This window comes from Dromaius novaehollandiae, chromosome 9 (genome assembly GCF_036370855.1).
Source record: "Dromaius novaehollandiae isolate bDroNov1 chromosome 9, bDroNov1.hap1, whole genome shotgun sequence".
NCBI lineage: Eukaryota > Metazoa > Chordata > Aves > Casuariiformes > Dromaiidae > Dromaius > Dromaius novaehollandiae.
The window spans coordinates 26,901,262-26,923,815 of record NC_088106.1 but is presented as its reverse complement, the minus strand read 5'-3'; the positions used below and the strand labels follow the sequence as shown (position 1 = coordinate 26,923,815).

The 22,554-nt window shown below is 43.5% G+C and overlaps 1 protein-coding gene across 5 annotated transcripts in view; it reads right to left on the bottom strand.

Moving 5' to 3' along the window:
- The window catches only part of ARHGEF4 (Rho guanine nucleotide exchange factor 4), a 235,270-nt gene that overhangs the window by 47,914 nt on the left and 164,802 nt on the right, over positions 1-22,554 (bottom strand). For all 5 annotated transcript variants that reach the window (XM_064516975.1, XM_026109625.2, XM_064516974.1 and 2 more), the window contains one exon: positions 4-143. In XM_064516975.1, the coding sequence (XP_064373045.1) occupies positions 4-143 (140 nt within the window). The remainder of the gene's footprint in view (positions 1-3; positions 144-22,554) is intronic.

Genomic DNA, 22,554 nt, shown 5'->3' with positions numbered 1-22,554 from the left:
TACCTCATTGATGGCGAGCTGCTCTCCGCCTCCCCCAGGGTGGCCGTAGCGGTGGCTGGAGCTCCGGAAGTCCTCGTACAGGTCCTCCTCGCTTCCCACATCATCTGTGAGAGCCGTCTTATCCAGAGCCCCATCAGCGATCACTGCAACAACACAAACGCCACAGTCGGTACAGACTGCAAGGCCTCAGCAGAGGTGCAGCAACTGTGAGAGCTTGGTGGGGTGAGTGACTTGATAATATAGTTCAGAGGGGAAAAAAACGAGGAAACTATACAGGTGACTTCAGAAAACTACATAGGCAACATTTTTTCAGAGTTTTTTGTTTGCTCATCATTTGTTACCATAAATGATTGCATCTTTTTCTAGACAGGAAATTTTGATTCAAAAAAATTCAACAACTGCTGTGTTCCAAAGAAAAGATCAAGAAAGAACAGGAAAACAGACTCTGGCAAAAGGCACAGGGCAGGGACAACACAGACCTGATTTTGTTATAACATTGCCATGTTGACAGGAAACACGACAAGGTAACAAGTTCACGTCCACCAATTTAAACCCCGGGGATTATGATTTACCAAAATCCCATCAGACCAAGGAAGCTCTCAGCTTTTGGAAAAAACATTCGCCCACCTCTTTTTCCACACATTTAGTATATTATTTCATTTAAGAGCCCTTTCTGTTGCCTAAAAGGGTGTTTGCTACAGAGGTATCCATCCTTACCACGGGAGGGCCATTCTGCCCAGCACAGCACTGAATAAGCCGCAGATAATTGAGGCCTATCAGTCTGCAGCTAGAACAAGCACTAAAGTCTCAAGGCATAAGCACAAGCCTGAGGAAAATTAAAAGCAGCATTTATACTCCTTGCACAGAAGAAAATGGCACTTCATCTGCTTCATACGCAGGAAGCTTCTCCTAAGGTCTCCTCAAGGGATTAGCAAATATGCTTCTGTTGCATGTTGACCAATCATTCATTCTTCCCATGCTTTTATACGCTACTGAGCCTAAACTTTCTGTTCTCAAAATCTGTGAAAAATGTTAATGACTAAAGAAAACACTCACTGACATATTTATTGAGATTAGCAACTGCTAAGACAACAGTTTCCATGACAAAGAGGTGGGCTTCACAGAAGATAACTATGCATGAAATAAAACGAGCTAACACGATGCCGGGAACAGGAGCTGATGTAATTATTTGAGTTTAATGCACTCAATATTGCTGCAGCACTAAAACTGAATGAAGTGAAAATACAGATATCAGCACTTCTGGGGACATTCTCACTGTCAAAGTTACACGTGATGTCATATTCAAAATCCACAAAATCAAATGCAGAATAGGTGAAATAAAAGCTCTGAGCTTGATGTTGCACAGCATGGATGAGAAGAGCATTGGCCACAGCCTGGGGATACACGAACCCATTCCTCGTTTTATTCCTCAACACAAGTGCATCTTATGAGCCTAATCTTGCCAACGTACCAAGAAAAAGCGTGTAGGGGCTTTGTTAGGTTATTACCTAAAGCAAAGATCCCTAATGATGCAAAATGAAGTCCCATCAGAGCCCCATACAGCAAGACCTGCAGTGACAGTCCTTGTCAATGCTTTCCTTATACAATATTTTGTTATGGCTTCATCACTTGATTACTTTGAATAACAAGGTGATGTAAAATCTCACTGTAGCAGCTATTAGTACAATGCAGTTACTTGACATCAAAATCACTGGAGTATGAGCCAGTTTTGAATTAAATATCTGAATGTTTATGCTTTCAATTCAATAAATATGTGCAAGATGGCAAAGATGCACTGCCTATCTAAACCTGAAACTCCATTCAATACTAATGGCAGTTCAGGACATGAGGCGAACATGAGCTTATGATTAAAGCAGAATTTTCTGTGGACGCGTGTAACCGCCAGGCATTCAACACCAAGTGACATTTGACAAGAACTCAGCTATTCCCATAGCTTTGTCATGACACATCAGATCATTATAAAGAAGAAGTTCTCCACTGAATACATGCCAGTAGTATACGTTGTATAAAAAGCAGTTCTGAGGCTAAGGCCTAGAACGTTATATGTAAAACTCAAAAATAGCTGGTTTGCCACTGATATTATCATTTGATGCAGAGTTATCACGGTTTGCACAAAAATCCTTTTAAAGGAGCATTAAAACATCACTTTTTGTTCATACACAGTCTAAAAAACAACGGCCTGCTATTAATGAACAACTTTCGATGTATTAGTGTAACAACGAAAACAAATTAGAAATGATTTTCAAGAACATAAATGTTCTTTCAGCAGGGAGCAGGCAGCCACTTAATTGAAAACTTTCTTTGCATTCCTTTGATCTCGTTGTTTACCTTTATATTATGCACAGCTTCACTGCTTTGGCTTAGGCACCTTTTTCTGCTATTTTATTAAAGTAATTTTCAGCTTGAAAAATGTTCAGTGACATCTTTAAAGCTTTTGCCCCCCCCTCCATTTTTCTAGTTGTTCTCTAATCTGTGAGTAGATGAAAAAGCAAAAGCTCCAGGGAGATATTTATCTGTATTACTTAAAATGCTCTATACCTCTGCTAAGTGCCCTAAAAGCTGTGTTTGCTTTTACTAGAGACCTGTTTTTCTTCTCTGATCTTACCAAGCTCATCAATTTTTCTGCAGTCTCAAGAACTGCTACTGCATCTTGGATTAGTTTTCCCAGCTTAAAAAAATAAAACAAAAAAAACCCCACAAACACAAAAAAGCGCCATCATGGATATATTTCACCAAAAAAATGCAATTTGTAATAGCGTAGTTCTCAGATCTTGAGGAAAAATGGCCCAAGATAGCTTTCTTCCTTGTTTTCCCAAAACCACTAGTGTTCCAGGGAAAAGTAAAACTAAGGAAAGATAAGAATTTGCTCTGAAGCAGCTTACACGAGGGACATGATTACAAATAAATAAAACAGCAGGCTGAAACGGTGACCCAATGCACTAGAAAACCATCAAGGAAGTAGGAGAATGAAGGCTTTTAATGTAGGTAATGACTCAACGTGCACAGCACAAACCAGGTCAAGTAGAAGAGAAGCAAGCACAACACACAAAATCTTTTAAGACAAGATAGCAGAGATTGCTGAAACAGTAAATCAGCTGCTTTATCACTTCCCCAACTGCACAGTGCTAGCTGCACAGGCAACTATTAAGCTGCACAGCCAGCCAAGCTGGCCTGAATGTCCCCTGTTCCCCCTCCCCAACAAATGCTTGGTTCCATTTAACACCGAAATCCACTGATACGGTCACAGCTGGCCTTTCCACATCTCTCCAAAACCACTTATCTAACCTGTCCTTGGCAATCAGAGAGCAGCAAAGAACGACCTTCTGTCAAAAATAACACCAAGCCTCCAACTACATCCAATTAGCTTAAGCAGATTCCTCCATGTTTTATGTGGCTGTCCTGATAAACTCTGCTAAACATGACAACAAATCCCATGCACAGGAGCACGAGGCGGGGTAGCCGCCAACATTCAGTACTGCAGCCTTCTGTGCAGGCTCAACACTCCGCTCGCTATTGCGAGTCCAAGCCCAAGCCTGGGATTTACGTCACAAGAACACTAAAGCAAACGCCTAATTCTGACACTGCTTGTCGGGAAAGAGGGACGCACACACACCCCATATAGGCATCCAAATAGAGAACAAGGTGGCAAAAGCCTGACCTCACAAGGAAATATCTTAAGCATGTGGAGCAGCAAAAGCAATGCAATAAATTGCACAGAAAGAGCAATCGGCACAGAGGGGCTGCGCTCCACTACCTGGGCAGACAGCACTGAGACAGGTTACACTGGCAAACAGTCAAAAAACAAAAAAAAAAGGCAGAGTTCTGTAAAAATAAAGCTTGTTCAAAATGGTCCAGAGGAATCAGGAATATATGGCTCACTGCAGGCATATGAAGCCAGCAGCGGGCAGGGCCAGGGGACCTAGCCGGGCTCTGCCTGCGTCCCCACCTTGCTGAAGTGGGACACGCAAGGGTCGGCTCCAAGTGCTCCGAGATGTGCTGCTCCACACGGGTACAGAGCTCTCCACCTCACCAGCAAGCCGTCGGAGCAGTTATCTGTGTGAAACCAGGGCCTGGCACTGCGAAGCACTCTGGCCGCAGGCAGAGACAGGCATTTCCTAGAACGCTTCCAGTACGGACCGTGGCCGTACAGCTCATTGCTGCCGTCTGACTGCTGCCTGCCACCTGGGTCCTGCTTATGGGCAAGTCTGTCCAGCCCCTGCATGATTTGAAATGCCTCTTCCTCTCAAGAGCAACCACAGGGCAGCTGCCTGTATGCCAGGGTGTTTGCTCCTGTGAGCCACCACCAAGCCCACCTCACTCTGGAGAACACCGTCACTGGACCACACTGGGACAGCCTTGATCTAAATAACCAGCAGAAGCGTTGAGAGAATCACTGCATTCCTCATCTTACAGGTGGGCAACCAGAAGCAGCTGGGATTAGATCATCTACTGAAGGCTACAAAGTGCAAATGAAGAATGACTGTAGTCCCGATTCTTAACCACAGGTTACGTTGCTCACTATGTCTGTTCCTTTCCCCTCTCAAAGGAAAAACCTACTTTATACATGGAGTGCTAGGAATGAGTGAACATGAGTTGCTGGTGGTTGACAAAGTTGCACTACCACGAGAGCGTGTGTGCATGCATGCGTGCGTGACTGTGTATTTTTCCCCCACCCTCTCACTGCAGAAACACAGGATACATTTCTGCAAGAGTCTTCCCAGAGCAGCTGGGCGCTGCAGCCCAGACCACCCTCGTAACTGCCATCTCTCAAAGGTTTAGATCTCGGCTAGTGTAAACCACTGAAGTTCCCTGCTGGTGAGGGACGCTAGCCCTGTGCCTGGGTCAAAAGCCTGAGCAGTGACCTGTGACTAATGGAAAATGGGCCAAAAGCAGCTTTGCAGCTTCCCTGAAATTCTGAGCATCCATCTTCACTTGACATACAGACTACAGCTTTTTGGGGCAAGGCTGGGACAGAAATCAGTGCTGATTACATACTGTTTTGAAGGCCAAAAGCATCCACAATTTATTAGAAGCACATAAGAGTAATGACGACAAGAATATGACTTCTGTGTACTGGAAGTATATCTTTTTCAAGTGGGCTTTTTCCGTACCACATCCACACATTTAATTTGCCTCGATGTAGCATTTACATTTAAAATAATGCACTGAAATAACAGTAGGAGGCTGATTTACACTCACAGAGCAAATTAATTCAGAGCTAACAACCTCATTCCCTCTGCCTCACTGAGCAGAGATTGCTGTGGTTATGTGCAGCGCCCAGAGGAAAGCGCATCGCAGCTGGGGAGGGGACAGGCCAAGAGGCTAAACAAGAGGGATGTGCTGGGTAACGGGACCAAACCTAGGACATGGCCTGGGTAAGCGGCACCCCTACACCCTCCTCTTCCTCTGAACTGCTGTGCCTCGGTCTCCCTTAGAAATAGCTGCCACGGTGGTGCTGCAGCCCCCATCAGGTCTGCTCTGAATTATGTGCTTCATTTATCAGCAGCTTGATACACCGAGGTCCCTATGCAGCTGCCACAGTAAAACCCATCAGAGTGATGTCATCCCACTTCTGCTCCATCAGTGCCATTCCCCAGCTCTTTACGGTGCTGATGGACCCTCTCACACCACTCGGCTTATGGCTGTGGGCCGGTTTAACAGGAAGAGGGAATTTGGGGGGTGGGGGGGAGGGGGAGGGGTGGGGATTGAAGACATGGGAAGAACCACCGGTTAATGTTAGCTTCACGAGGCAAAACCCAAGAACGTGAGCCTGCAAGCAAAGCCTCTCAGAGTCGAGATCTCTGTGAGGACATTTCTGAGCAGGTAATAAAACTGTGTTCAGTGAATCTTTGAGGAAGAAAAGAACAGAGCACAGGGAGGAAAGGTAGAAAATATTTAAGTGCAGAAAACAAGCTTATTCTTCCCTTCCTCTCCCCTCCCATAATTTTAAAGACAAATTAAGAAGGGAAAGAATTCAACATATCAAAATGAAATAAGCATTTCCGTATACCACCACCAATGGAACTGCTGTTGTGAATGAGAGCAGTTAGCTGAAGCACAGACCTAATCCACACTTGAAAACAAAAATGCAGTTCCTCAATGAAAAGCAGAGCGCGATCCTCTGCGGGTCTGCTGGGTGCATCACCAAGGGTAACATTCATCAGCAATAATGTACCGAGCCACCCACTCAGGTTTCAAGAGTTTTTAAATCCCAATTAGAATCTAAATGACTCGCAGGGAGGCTCCAGGGAGTCCTCGGCTCTCTCGGGTAGCGGACACAACTGTGGGGAAGAGACGCGGGGGTTATGAACGGCTCTGCAGCGCTGACGCCCAGATCACCACTTGCCCAGTTCAGTTTTCAGTTTTGCCCCTGTAGACGTGTGTCAAGGACAGCTGCCCCCAGTCCCTCCCCTGTTTGTTGATTTTTATTACAAGTGGGAAAGGAGAAGGGGAGTGGTTTAACCAGATTTGAAGAGTGGAAATGATGGGGAAAACAGGAAATAACATTAACGTTCTTTCTTCAATCCAAAGCCTGGTCATCTGCTGGAAAGCACCTCTGTTGTCCTGCATACAAACTAACTCACTGGCCACGTTCCAGTCCCAGCTACTGACTGGTAAAGAAGCAGGCATGTCCTCCTCCTCCTCAAAGTATTTGTTGTTTATTTGCTCAAGTCTGATTATTCATCCATACCCACCTGTTTGCTCTCATTTTTCAGATGGCAGTCTTTGGAAATGCTATTTACGTCTGGACTGCGTTGTACACAGTGGGGCTAATTCTAATTTTGGCCTTTAAGCCCTACCACAATCTAAACACGAAATCAGTCGTATCAATCAAAACTAGCAGACAAATCTCCTCCTTCCAGGGCCCGGGCATTATGCTGTATGGCATCCTCAGCAGGACGCACAGCCTGGAATATCTGACATGTCATTTAGCCTCCCATCAACAGGTCTTATTCATGGGGGTAGCTACTATTTAAATGAGTGGCCTGGAAAAAAAATAAAGTAGACAAAACTATTCATCCTGATTTTTCAAAGGTTCCTCTGTGGAAGGCTAAAATGTCCATGTGTCTTGTTTCTAACGGGTAACAAATACAAATATTGACACTCCAAATTCATATTGAATTTTTAACTGTTTACTTAACTCTGCCTTAAAGTAAAATCAAAACCAGACCAAGCTCCTCTCCCTTGGCAAGGGGAGAAGTTGCCCCCCCAAACACTGACAGGCTGCCAGCTGTGGAGCAATATATTTGACACTGTCCAGCAGAGAACGGTCGGAGTCAACTCACGTCAGCAGGAGCCTCACATGAGTTTTCAGTTTCATCTGCAAAGATGAAAATGCCACGTCCATGTCTAACCATCCATTCTTACCAAAACAGTAACAACAACTGAGGAAATTAAAGCATAGGAGCCAGGAAATTAGGACAATACTTATTTACAGTGGACAACACCTACTTCAGCAAACATAAGAAGTAAAAGCAACATCAAAGAGTGTTAGTGCAGCTGACAAGCCTGATAAACACGAATTTGAAAGGCCTTCGCAAATAAGATTTTGGATGTTTTATTTATCTATCTGTAGGAAAGCATCTGGTCCAGCTTTTCAAAACCTTAACAGGCACATCCCATAGGTGGGAAGATCAGCAGCCCAGCAAAATGAGACACGCCATTTCCTTGAAGATCATTCCCGCAGCCTCCCCTATGTGATCGCAACACGTGCCACTACTTTGGTGCACCGTTACATGTAGCATCATTCCTACAGATCACTTTTGGGCTTCTCTCCTCTTCTGCTTGCATGAATGTAGGAAACTTGTCTGTGGGAACTTACAAAGGAGCCGCACCACCTTAACTAATACGAGTCTTATTGCTCTGCCATTACTTAATTTGAGTTCATCCAAACCAAAGCACTGGTTCAGAATGAAGTGGTCAAACTCTTTGTGGGCTCTATTTTTTTTTCTTCTGGAAAAGAATCAAAAAAAGCCTCAAACAATTTGGGCATAACCAGTGCTTCTATTCATCACCAGTCATTAAATGGAGACTTTAAATAGCAAGCGTCCCCCATGCCCTCGCAGGAAGTGTTCGTCATCCCACCTCTGCCGCTACTCTCCAGGGATTTATTGGAGCTTTCTTAATGCAGGTGCTGTTATCTCCCAAACCTCACACAGCCCCTGTCAGTTTAAGTTATACTGATCCAGCTGTGCTGTTTGCTTCACCTCTAAAACAACTTCCTAAGAGCACGTGCAGGAGTGTTAGAAACCCAAACTATCCTACGTTCTCATATTGATTTCTTGCACCCGTTACTTTATTAAACAAAGAAGAGAACGCAAACGTGCTGTAGGAAACTCCAGCTGATTTATATTTCCAGAGTTCCTGTGCTTTCATTACATCTTTACATCCAAGTACATCCTCAGAAGACTGAGGGCTTGGAAGCCAAGTCCTTGCCAAAGATTTTGTTAACTGAAGAAAGCTGTATGCTTTTGGTAAGTCACAGGTGGAAACAAGAAAATTTCACTATACATTAAGCCTTACATACTAGCCTGGAAAAGACCCCTGTAAAGAATGGTTAGGATGATTTTTATGAAAAATTCTCACTAGGAAGTAAAACAATTTGTGTCACAGTCACCAGTAAGCTTTCAAATATCGCATCCACTCATGACAACTTCCTTACACTATTTCTGTGATTGTCAGAATTGTAGCGCGCACACACATGCGCACACACACACACAAAAGGACACTAGTTTGGTTTTGCTTTTTCCCCCCAGAATGATAAATAATGGACTAACCCATGTTATAAACTGAATGCTAAGGAATGAAGAGCTGTCATGCTAACAGTTTAAAATGCTTGAAAATGCAGCTACGTTTGGTTGAGACAAAACTATTTAACACTGGAGCCTAAAATTAGGCCCCTAAGCCTGTAGTTAACCAACTGATAGGATGAATAACAGAGATGCTCTGGGTGCATACCACTTCCAGCAAGTCAGCACAAAGAACCACTGCTGGGCACCTCTGAAAAGCAAGCTGTTTATATAAATGTCTGAAGATGGATTTAGGAGGCTAACTTTGGATGCTTAAATTTGAAAAATGTGACCTTTGTTTTTTCCCAGAATTCTGCATAATGCTATAAATCTAGTCTTTATCTTTGTGAAGCTATCCAGGCTGACAAGTAGCTTATATCAATGACCTTGTACCACAGAAGTAATTAAAAATGAATGCCACGAGAAGACTCCCAATTGCTCCTGCGTATTTATCAAGTATGAGTCTCAAGGGGCAGCAAAATTGTTGCATTGACATTCCTTTGAACGACCAGTCTTTATGTAACGGCAACAGACCTGCTGGTCTCCTTCCGGGGCAACAATCTTCTCATTAAAAAAAAACAATACTGATCAAACTGCTTTACCTTTAGGAAATGTCTCTGTCCCTGTTTATATTTTAATCTCAGTTGTAAGAAAATCCCCAAGATCAAGCTAGCAAACATTTCTGCAGAGAAATCAGGAAATCAAGAACTAATGTAATTTAACTATAATTGCCCATGATGGCAAAGGGATCCCATTTTTTGTTAGTGCGCATGCTTTGATCCCACACCACCACATGAACAACGGAGGCCAAAACAGGTTCCGAATACGTTGGGATGATCCTTCTTTGGTGTCACACACAACAGATTTGGGACAGCAGCTCTGAAGGAGCTAGGAGAGGTGTTGCATGTGGCCAAGGGTAACTCAGTCTTTACACACCGAGTGGACAGAGGCACAAGGGCGTGTCCATGGGAAGATCACTGCAGAACAGGAGGGTCTCACATCAGCTGAGTTTAGAGGGGCCTCACAGACAGATACAAGGTGGAAATTTCAAACTCACTCAGTTATTGGCTATTTATACTTCCAGGAGAGCAAAGCTGGCTGCCATAAGCCAAGACCAACTGATTTTAATATCCAGTACTGATGTGTCATCTGTGTTGAAGACCAGCCCTGCAGAGAGACAGGAGCAGCAGTGCAGAGCATCGAGGCAATCCGGATGAGAGGGCAGGGCAGCCCCTCGCCCTCTTCCTGTGCCTGGCCAGGGGCTTCAGACCAGCTCCAGCACAGGCCCCTGCTGCTCAGCCCTCACTGCCCCTTCTCTCCAGGCCTCCAGACCCTCCTTGCAGTGATAAACATGCAAGGAAAAGACTCTGCACTGAAATAAATCCAAAGTGCACACGGACAGCAGTATTCTTATGAAATATTTAAGAACTCAAGAATGGCCTCAACATCCTTATACATTTGCTACTGTTCACACTAGAGTAGGAACAGAGTCCCCCACCATAAAGAATTTGCTCCCTGAGAATCCTAAGATGCAGAATATGATATATAATTGTAGATCAAATTAAAAGAATTAGGCTTGAGCTGCTGAACTTTTTGATTGATACATCTCAATAGATTTTGAAGAATCGTGAAAGAAACAGACTTCACATTCAATAACTTTCCGTTTCCCAGTAAACGGGTGTGAGAAGGTACCTTATTAAGAATGTTTTCACGACATTCAGCTCCCGGTCTGAATTATATCTGAACATGTCAGATGCAATCTCACCCTACAGTAAGAAAACTCTTCCAAGGAAAATATTACTCCTCATGGAATACATAAAGTATTACATTCAAAACCGTTATTAATCATCTCTTTAAAGGGAGAAAGCATTCTGGCAAGGTCACATTGGTCAAGGTGCCTCTAATAGTTAAATTCATTATTTAGGATGTTTACTGCAGGCTCAACAAGGAAATAAGAATAGCAAAATTGGTAAGTTCAGCATTTTGGCAAAATCATGAGCCTGAGATGCTAAGTGTGCATTTTGAACTATGAATTCAAAATGACACATTGCCACTGACAGATCATTAGACACAGCAATGCAGAATGCTTTGGAAGCTTTGGAGACCGATTTAAAAGCAAACCCTCCTCCCCAGCTGGAGATGGTAAAATTATGTGGCAAAAGCATATTAACAGCAGCAAAGTAATCTCAATACTAAGTAATCAAAGATTGTTGCTGATCAGCAATGATCAAACTGAACAAGGTCTCTTAAAAAAAGCGGAAGATGAAGCCTTTTCAGAATTCACATCATCTAAAGGAAGCCTATTCTTCTTTTGACTCATACACGTAACACACAAATGCAGCTCTGCCTAAATGCCAGAAATGGAATATGTTTCTAAAGAGAGATGGCTGAAGCAGTCAAAATAATCTTTAAGTTTGAAATTAATGGTGTAACTTTGAAAAAATAAAAAGATACTAAAACAAGGCTAGTGCCTTCCAGAGCAACCCTGTTCATGTATTCTAGTACACAGCATTGGCCAACCAACCTGCAGCTCTTCATCAATTGTTCAAACTTATGAAACAAATATAATAACCCTTTCACTTGAAGGCAAAGATGACAAATTAGACCTTTCCTGTGATTAGCCAAAAAGTCACACATTTAATTCCACAGAGGGGATGAGGGGAATGGACCCAACCCTCACACCACCTAGTTTTCAAAAGGTGCTCATTTTGCAAAATATACCTTTATCCTCAAATATGCTGAAAGATGTGCTGTGATTCACTAGTTACACAACCATGCGGTCCTTCAGTTTCCAAATTCACTGTTTCTCAGAACTAAAGCAAATAGCGAGGGAATTCTTCCAGTAACATGTTGCCAATTTAGAAGCAAAATTCAAATTAGCCTTATTTTCCAAAGGTCTTGTACCTTGTGTGTGCTCATTCAGGAAGATAAAAGCAAGTGTTCAGTTTCTCCCTTCCCTGACCATTTAAACAAGATGACTTCTGTTCCTTTGCAGCATGTTTTTTGCATTTTTAACATAGATCAAGTTGAGATGACAAAACTATGAAGGTAAAAGTTTACATTAGGCCCATCACTTAGCTCAGCCCCTACAGAGAACTGAAACATACCCTTTTAGCAGCAATTATTCGGTGTGTGCATATGTGAAAACTAAACACAACCAGTTAAAAACAGTGCATTGCTTAATTAAAAGGTTGCAGCAATACAGGATTCACCCATCCTTTGCTTGGAGTCTTACTCTGGTAACTACTGAGACAATGTAGAACATGCCTCAAAATCACTGAGCCATACACTCTACGTTAAAATCAAATACAGCATGTAAGCAATGATGACTTGAAAAGAAAGTGGTTTCAACTTCTTCCCCAGTATGAGAAACTCCATCTTGGATCTTACAGATTTTAGTACCTTATCCGCTGTAAATGTACCCAAAGTTGGGAGAGATGCTCTAATAAAAAGAGCAGCATTTGGCCAAGAGAAGAGAATCCAGAAATAAGTCAAGGAAGATCAGATTTACTTATCTTGAACCCGGAAGAGAGAGAAGACAGCACCAGTGTCCCTCTAAAGCATCCTGCGTGCAAGTGCTGATGGCCATACCCTTCCAGGCATTCCTGCGCAGGCGGCCAGCAGAAGCAGAGGCATGGCTGGAAATACTACGCCCTAGGCCTGTTCTTACAGCTTTGTCTTGGAAGTCTGTTGCTGCCGGCCATGCTGAATTTAAGACCATTTGGTCTGAATGTCAATACTATTATATTATAGTGTCACCCATACTTCATGTCCCCTTGAGGAAGCTTTTCATGTACCCTGAGAGCAAACTACATACAATATACCGTATTCCCACTACCTCCTGCTAGAGGAGGTGGTTTGGTGAAGCTGTCACAGCAGCAGTCAGGAAGCGATTTACAAGGGTAGTAACTTCACTCAACTTAAACCCTACTATTGATACTAAATATTGCCACTTGTCAATAGATAACACTTTTTACATGAAGTATGAACTACATTTATAGCTCTGGAGAGCACATACAAATCTTAGAATAATTAATGTTGGGGTCTAGAGTTCACGGTCCTAATTTCACATTAGAGACCACCAGCTAAGCAATGTGAAGTAGATTCAGCTTTGTTTACACATGAAAGTTGTACTGTTTTTGAATAAACCAAGATAATTAAATCCTCAGCAAACAAGTGTAGATACCACTCTACAGGTACCTGTACACATACGCGAGCAGAACTTATCGCTGTGCAGCAAACCGTAGCCATGCTATGGGCTTTTCAGTGTCCTTAGTGCTAAAAACCAGAACTGCACACCAAACAAAACACTGCACAGGCCAAACCTTTGAAACATGTTGTAGTCCTGACCTCAGTCCGAGACAGGACAAAAACATAAGGACACACTCCTCTCACGTAGGCTACCCAGGAGGAGGAGAGGAAAAAGAAGAAAAAAACCCCCAACCAGCTGCCATTTAGCTGGCTGTTTCAGAAAGGAAGAGGTTCATGAAGGCTGTAGGTGTCCAAATGGGAAAAATGGTTCTGCAAGAAGTCCTACGTGGGACTAGCAGAGAAAGAACTGAACAAGTGCAGGAAGGGCCCTACCTTCTTCCTGCCCCACCAAGCTCCACAGTGCATGTCAACTTTTTTCCCCCACATGTCAAAGATATCAAGAGCTAAGCACATCCCCCCCGTATGCTGAGTATATCCAAACTGGGGTAATTCCTGTCTGGAAGTGTTTGTTGCTACTTTTACAGGTGATATTTACACATTCACTGCCCATTTTTTCTTGGCTGGAAAGAAATTCACATCAGTTTTTAAGCTTCCCACTCCCATTTCTTTTATATTTCCTTTTTCTAAGCTGCTTCTTGACGCTACATCTCAGAAGTGAAACAGGGTACAGTGTTAATAGAATGGAGAAAGAAAAAACCAACAACAGATCTTCAGCTGAAATATTGATGCACATGTCACTGAAGCCAGCAGAGCCACTGTGCTTTACACCCTCCGAGCACCTGCAGCTCAAGGTGTCGCCAGACAGGGCGGATGCAGTCCTGATACAGGCACATTTCTGGTTAAAGTAGAAGGAAAGCTTTAAGCAGTTGTGGCAAATTCAGTGTTTGAAACTCAGCTAATGGCAGAAACAAGCAAAGAACATTCTTCCAATTTTCCATTCCTTACTAGTTTTATGTATAAAAAGAGATCAATAAAAATTAAAGGCTTCATTTCCACATAACATAAAGCAAGATCTTGACTCAACTGCCTAAGCATTGATATTTGAAAATCTTCTTGGATCTGTGAGGCAGACTAGCAGATGGGACTAGCAGATACGCCACAGGACCTTGGAGAAACCCATGCCCTTCTTCAGCAGTAGCGAGATGTTACAGGCCATCTCTGATGGTACTAGACATTTTTGTTTAGGCTACAGAATCCAGCCATAGAAGTGCAGCTTTACTTTCACACATCACAGTTTGCTCCTTTGAGCAAGACAACGGAACGTCTCCCAGCTCAGCTCCTCAGCGCTGGAACTCTTCATACCTTTTTTCCATTCAAACGAAGTTCTAAGAAGCGGCGGGGGGAGAACCAGCATTTACAAATAAGTGATTTTTCCCAAAGAGAGAAATCTGCCACACAGCACAACATGGTTGAGGTATAGTAAAAATTTTTATGCAATGAAAGGATTACTTGTAAGTATCTGTGTATTTTAAGTTGGCTGATGACATAGCCTGGAACAAGTGTAAACACAAAATCTGTTTGAATTATCTTTCTGTGAAGTCAAGCTGCTGGCTTATTTTCATATTCAATGTGAATGTTTGAGTGCAGTAGCATCTTCCTCTAAGTTAGGGCATGCCTGTTGATATCAGTCAACAGCCTAGTCCTGTAAATATAAATAATTATTTTTTTATTTTCAACTTTGGTGATATTCCCCTGCATCAGAAGCCCAGATGCATGATTCCTGAGTGACAGACTATGCAATCCAGGATTATTAAATCAAAGGACAACACTGAAGTATCAGTAAAGGAAAGAGTCCCCAAGGAGATTACTGTCAAAAGAAATAAATTCCTCTCTCCAACAGGAAAAATAACCGCCTAAAACGAATTCCCAGAAGGTTTCCATCCAGCCTAGAAAGCCATCTATCTGTGCTTTGACAGTGACCCATGCTCTCAGCACCTAAAACATTTGTTTTATTGGACAACAAGTACAGTGTGGATGAAGAGGGACCTGCCTCATGATTCAGAGACCGATGGGGGGAAAAATACAGCAGGGCTAGCCACATATTGCACACTGCACTGCTGCACACAGCAAGGCAGGTCTGACGTGGCTCTCTAGCATTCACTTAACTTCCCCAGATTTGCCCCAGGAGAGACCATGGTGGATACCGGTCTACTGCTTCTCAGTTTCTGCAAAATCCAGAGCTCAGAGACAACGCGAGAGCACTGCTGCTACGTTCTAAGGGAGCTCTGGTGATTAAACAGCCAGCGAGGCATGTAGGACATACTGGAGATCATGGAAGTTTATTGTGCTGTAAAATTCACGAAAAAATTTAGGATGCATCGTAAGTATACAAGGGCATGTGGGTGCCGCAGTGACAGATACTCCATGCACATACATTTGGGTATTTATCATACTGCATTCAAAGCATACAGCTAAATTGCCGCACAAAAAATCAGCCTGACTTTGGGGGTGATACCGCAGTGCAGCACCTCCCTGATAGCCTAGAAAAGGCAAAATGATTAACAGATCTCAGCCCTTACACTTGCTGGAGGTAGCTAGTACTGCTAGCAACTAGTCGTGTACAGGGCAGTGGCATACAAATGCAAAGAGGAGACTCTTTAGGCCATTCAGCTATGCACTCTCTGCTAACAAACTAGCCCAAAGTGAACTGGCAAATCATTATAAATGATCTTTCTGTTCACGTCAATCAACTGTGGCGAACCTCCACTCTCCCAGTCTTTCTCCCAGTTCTGCTGTGCTTGGAACAAAACCCAAGGAAGGGGAAAGCGGGACACGTCACCCTGCTGCCACCTCCCCACGTGCTCCTGCCTCACGTATCATTTTGTGCAGAGCTCTAAACCGCACCGCCTTAGACAGCGGCTCCTTCACAGAGGCTGTTGTGCAGCAGAATTTGATTCATTATACATGAGGTACATAAATCTCTTTACAACCCTGTTTCCTCGTACTTTGATTGATTACATTTCTGTCTGCCTCCTTCCTTTCAGACACAAATGCAAAGGAGAGGCTCTAAAAACGGGATTTTCTTCTCTCGAGCCCCTTTCTGAACTCAGCAGGTGCAGCTCTACTGAAGGCAGGAAACTCCACCATCTCTAGACTATATTCCCGGCGTCTGCTTATCTTCCTGCTGAAAACCTAGCGGATGTCACCAAAGTGCATCAGAACGTGAACAATCCCTTGCCTCTGATAGCCCTTTGCTGTAAATACAGCCTGTGCGCGTTTGAACTGGAAATTGTTGTTCTGGCAAATAATTGCTCCGTACATAGCACTGTCTCCAGTCAATTACAGCACACATTTTCTGAGCTGTATGAGTTCTCCTTACTAACCTCACAGTAACCTTAAAAGTTTGAGCTTATTCTTTTCACCAAACTGCACAGATGCCCAGTTGCATAATCTCAAAAATGTCAACAGCAAAGCAATCAAAGCCAGCCCAATTGTGCTCGGTGCTTGTCTTGGTCTCAATACAGCATGGCATTTCCAGTCTGATAAAGGTTAAAAATCTCAGTGGTGAAAGAAAAATGCTCTCTATGTATACGTAGCTCTTTCAGTAGTGAAGAGGTTGAAACTAGATGGGAGGGACCAAAAAAAAGGAGAGAGAAATTCACAACCAAGCAAGGTATTAGCAGAGAGATTATGAGAAATAGTCTGACACTGCTGCTCCCCCAAACACATACACCCACCGTAATTACTCCCACTCCAAAACCACACATCTTGCCTCATCTGACGTTAGCCTCTCCTGAGTATGGATGAGGATAAAGATAGGTGAACGTGACGATGTAGGCTCGATATGGGAATTTTCTACTTGTATCCCTTGTTTGTTCATCACGTTTGGCAGCAGCTGGGATCAAAAGTGCAAGTTATCGTTTAGGCAGTGGGCTTGAGTACCGACAGCTGAAATCCAGGAACATCTGGCACTCAAATAGTATGTTCCTATATCATTACAGTTGCAGTGACTCCACCACTGGATCTATAACTTCACTTTTTGACCAACTCCACTTTAAACCAGCCTCTTAGGAGGCAGAGAGGCTTGTTATCAGGATGTTAATCTTTTGGGCAATGGATTCTGAGACAGGTAACAAAGTTTAGGGGTTGACAGAGAAATCATTAGTTTTCTTTTCAGTTCCAAACTGTAACAGCTGCAGAACTGGCTTGGAAATTGTGAGGAGAAGGCTTCTGAGCTCCCCGGTGACAATGCTGCAGCGTGGCTGCGTACAACGTACTTGTGATTCTCCTGGCCCTAGCTACTGCTAGAACATGGGAAAGGCCGGACAGTGGAATCAGTCAGTCCGGAGTGAAAGCCGAGTTTGGGCTACGTGAGGAAGGCTTCTTGACTTTATTATTATTTTCCTATCCCTTTCCTGCAATAGAAATAGTGAGAAGCCCATCTCACCACAATCGATGCTACTTCCTCACCTGACTGTCCATCTTGTTCCTTAAAATAATCACAACTAAATCTCCTTATTAAAAATAAATGGAAATACAACTGCAGAAAGAAGAGAAACTTACTGTGGATTTTCTACACTTTTATCTAGTTCAGCCTCTTTCAGTAGCTTTGTAGGCACAAAACCCCCACATCGTCAGCACCCCTGACAGCTGGAATTAGTTACCTGCAAGTAAGGGTCTAGGGAAGAACAAAGTTCTCACATTAAAATTCTTGACATTTCCCCAATACAGAAGACAGCAAACCCCAAAGTTATACATGGTGCAAAGAGAATCAAAAGACGACACCACACCCAAGCCCCTGTAAAAGGAGTTAGCCTAAGAGCAGAACGCATGCAGAACTGCTCAGCCAACTCAGATGACCACCTTTTTTCACTAGAAAGCAAACAGCAGCAACTTAGAACACTAGCAAGTAGAGGGAAGGAAGGGTGCAAGCTGCACTAGTTCTTGAGATCTATCCAAAAAGGATCCTCATCTGTTTTTCTGATTATGTTATACATTAACCTCAGTAACTGAAGCTCTATCATTGCCACAGTCATGTAAACTCTCGCTTTGCCTGATGGGATGTGGAAAGAGTTGAATAAAGCCAAGCACGTTGCTGAATAAAAGGGCAGGCAGACAGGGAGTCCTGAGCATCACTGTGTTATTTTATTCCAAAAATCACTAAAATTACATGGTTTTCCTTTTCTACTCTAAGACATTTCTACAAACAAAAGTCTTTTCTGCTTTTAAGGAAAGAACTTTAAAATTTGTACTCAGCCTACACTCGTTTCCATCCATGACCCTCTCTAACACCCTCATAATTCAAGTTCTTTGTCCTCTGCTAGGGGAAGGATTCATCTCCCCCACATACTGGCAGGGTAGAATATTTTCTGAATACATCATCAGTGCAGTGCAACTACAAGATAAACCTATCAGGGTATCCCACTCATTTTTCTACTGCAGTTATTAAATTTCTTAAGGGGGAAAAAAACCCTAAAACTACACATGCTATATGATATCTGAACTCAGGCAGTTCTAAAATTCTTCCTAATCCACCTGTTTTCCTCCTAGGATCAATGGCTAAACACCACAGGAAGAGAGGATCTTTGATCAAATTAACATTCAATTTATTCTTGTATCATGGCTGGGTGATGCCAGACAGAAGATACTTTGCTTGTTTTCCTGCCCTCGCTCCAGAAGGGCAGCACTTCCCCCAGCCCCATCGCTACAATTAGTGTGCAGTAGCGGCAACAGCTTTCTCCTTGCTGTCACTCAACCCAATATAACCACTATCCACCTCCATCGTAGTGAGAGCAGAGAAAGTGATCTGGGCCTCAGAAACAACATATGAGGCCAGATAAATCTGTGCCAAAAACAATTTGAAATAACCCAAGAACTGGGACAAGCATCTTCAGTCTCTGACTAATGGATGGCGCTTATCCAGTGGTAAGTAACCAGTGAACTTTGGCTTGAGAGAACAACTTGTAAACTGTATTCCCAGGCCCCACAGACAGCTTACAGTGGTTCTAATTACAAGGGTGGTGAGAGCCTGCTCTCTTGGTCCAGAGTTTGATTTACATTTACTTCAATCCTTCCCCAGTTATAACCCTGCTGTAAGATGACCAACTCTGCAGCTGCCTGCAGGGACATAGAGATAATGCTCAACAACATAGAAATGGCCCTAGAGATCACAGGAACTCTGGAACCCTCACTGTCAGTGGATTGAAGAAAATAATAATTTTTTTTTTTAAAGCAATTGTTGACCCGTGCTAGAGAGCGAATGGGGTCAGGAAGGTAAGAAAATGCAGAACCAGCACTGTGCTGTTGGAAGACTGTCAGGGCACAAGACAACTCACCAAAATTGCCTGTACGGTTCACTGCTCAGCAGTGCCCTACTGCCGAAAACTTTCCCTGATAACATTTGGAATCTGGAGTCTGTCTCCCATGCAGGAACTGATGATGTCAGTAAGAAGGCTAAATGCTATCACATCTAAACAAGTTATGAGTGATATTTTTTGTTCGTTTTTGAACAGAACTGAGATCTCCCAGAGAAAAGTTCTGCAAGACTGCACACTGAGCCTTCAGAAACCCCAAACTCTGTCCAGTCCTCCCTCCCTACATCATTCAGTTGTTTTGAATTAGCTATAGGGCCATCCACACATCCTACTGGGCTCTAAAATATTCCCAACTCAAATGTCTATGGAACACGTCACTGGAAGTGGAAAGGGGGGAGAAGGATGTGAAGTCATCTTTATCCTTTACAATTACAAAAAGTGCTTCTAAATACATAACAAATAGCAGGAGACACCTTGAAACTGTATCTGTGTTCTAACTACGTAGAAAGGATTTAATCAGACTTTCTGTAAAAGAAAGAATTTTGGAATGCCACCAAAGCTATTTACTATACAATAATAAAAACAGAAAGATCAATCAAGACAATTACTTAAATTGCACCTCAAAGCATAGAGGGTTGTCCAGTGTATATCCTGACCCTGCCCACAGAAGACAGGACTGGAAGGGACCTCACAAAGTCCTTTTGCCCATCTGTCTGTGCCAAAGCTGAAATCAACTATCACAGCAGCTTCTGAGAAAGGCTTACCCAGCCTGCTCTTCAAGACCTTCACTGCCTGGGACCTCACAGTCTCTGGAGGCAATCTTTTTCTAGTGCTTTGCCTAGTGTCCAACCTGAATCACCCTTGCTACAGACTTTTTGTCCTCCACTGTGGATACGAGGACCAAATTATTCCCTTCACCTTTGCAACAGCTTTTTGTATCTTTGAAGATTCATGTCTTCCCTCATTCTCCTTTAGTGCACTCCCTTAAGCTGTCCAGCCTTTCCCTGTACAACATGCTCCCCAGATCACTCTTGCTACTTTCCTCTGATCCTCTCCAATTGGTCCCACAGCCTGCTTAACTGTGGTGCCCAGAGGCATGCACTGCATCCTTTATACAATTACACATACACTGTAACCTGTGGGCTGACAGGTGAAATGTGTTTCACATTTAAAACCAAGCATGTTTCAATAATAAGGTTATGAGTTCAACTCAGCTTTATCTTAAATTATAGAAAAGATTGCTTTACAGCATTTTAGACTGGACTGGTCAGAAAGGATACAGTCTTCAAGAAGTTACTAAACAAATTTACTTAAATTGAGGGCACCAGGCTTCTGGGCACCAGTAGGCATGGCTCTCTTTATGAAAGCTCAGCTCTATTCCCTGGGAGAGGTGCCAGACACAGTCACACACCTGCTCTATAAACCCAGAGCCAAGTGTTCTACACAATCATGCTCTATAATTGGGAAGTCTTCCTACTCACTGTGCCTCACTTGATTTGCATTGAAAACACAGAGCATAGCCTCTAGTACCCGCTTTGGCCTGAATTTGCAAGCATTTCTTCCAAGAGCTCTGCTGAACCTGGATCTCCCTTATTTTCTTTTATTTATTGCAGCTCAGGCAGCTCCTGGAAAGGGGCCTGTCAGTTCTTGTTGTGCTTAGCTCAATGGCCTTCAGGAGACACTTGCTGCTAAGCATTTTGTTTATCAAAGAACTGAACCTCTTGGCGAGTCAGCACAAAGCAAGGTCCCTATCTTGCAAAGAGTCACACAGCTTGACGACCTGCTCTTCCTAATCCCAAAGGGCACCCAGAGTGTTCTCTTCCCTCCCTTTCAACCCAGTTAGCTCGACTATAAATGTGATTGTACTGATAAACATCCACAGCAAGGTATCATTTGCCCAAACTAATTAACTGCTGCCACCAAACCAGCACATAATATTTTCACTAGCAAAGCACAGCCCATGCTATGTGACGTTTTGCTTTTAATTGCAGTTGGTCAAAGTTCCCTCTCTAGTTAAAACATGGGCCCTGTCGAATATCCACTTAGAAGCACTAGCGCACCAGGTTAAGAAGCTGCAACTTGACTCCTGCTACAGCAGTGGCTGAGGTCAGGACCAGCAGCCCAAGCAGTCAGCAGGCCTTAGCTGCGCTCAGCCCAAGGGCTTGCTGCACACCGTGACTCCCCCAGCCCCCGGAAGGAAGAGGACCTGGGAAACAGTGGATTAGGACAATCCGATGCAGCGCAGCAGAATGAAGAACTCATCGGAGGCACAGCACGGAGGGAGGAATGCTTAGGGCAGGGATTCATGCTGAGTGCAGTACTCCCCTGCTGCCTTTTCCGCAGCTGAGGGGGACACGGAGCAGTTCAGCCAGAGTGAACAGAAGAAATCTCTCATAACCTGTAGCTCGCACTGGATTTTGGAAGATTTTGACCAGCTAGGTTTGTGCTGAGCGATATTCAATTATGCAGTTAATAGCAGTGCAGCTGCACTGCTGTCTTGCTCTAATTAGCTTGTGGCTGCTAACAAGCTGATTGTCTTGAGAACAGCAGTTCGCAGCTGCAGCATGACTTCTAGCCCTTCTGCACTTCTGCTCCAAGCACCATTAAAGAAATTGCTCTGGCTGAGTTGCAGCTTGCACTTTACTCTTCCTAAATCTGTCTGCTGACTTTGCTCTGATGTAGCAACAAGCCTATGTGCCAACATTGAGACTGGAGAACCCAAGGACCAGAAGCCACTCTTCAATACAAGTCGCTTAAAAAATGTAATTATCAGCACTGGTTATTTCAGGAGCAGCTAAGAGTTCAATTAGGCTCTCACCAAAGTTTTACTGCATCAATTTCTGCTCTCCTCAATCCCAGTAGAGGCAGGGCACCAGGGCAGGGAACACAGTAGCTTTTTGGGCTGAATCACACCTACTACGTTATGGCCACCAGAGAAGTGAGGCTATGCCGGCATCAGGAATGGAGCTCTTAATTAAAGGTAGTGTCTCAGTTTACAGCATGTGCATCAGGAAGCACAAGGTAAATGGTTTCCAAAGATTTTAAAGTTTTAATTAAAAACTCTAAGGAGCAATACCCAAGTTAGCCCACAATGACCTAGCTCTAGAAGGACCGTAGATACATCAGTTCACTGTTTCAGCCAGGTAAATTAGCCAGGCTGTTAATCACCATCTCTGGTACAACTTGCACTGCCACAGCAGCATGGCTACCGAGATCTAAAGTACACAGACATATCTGATCGTGCAAAACTACCTCAGAAACCTTTAACAGCGTTATGC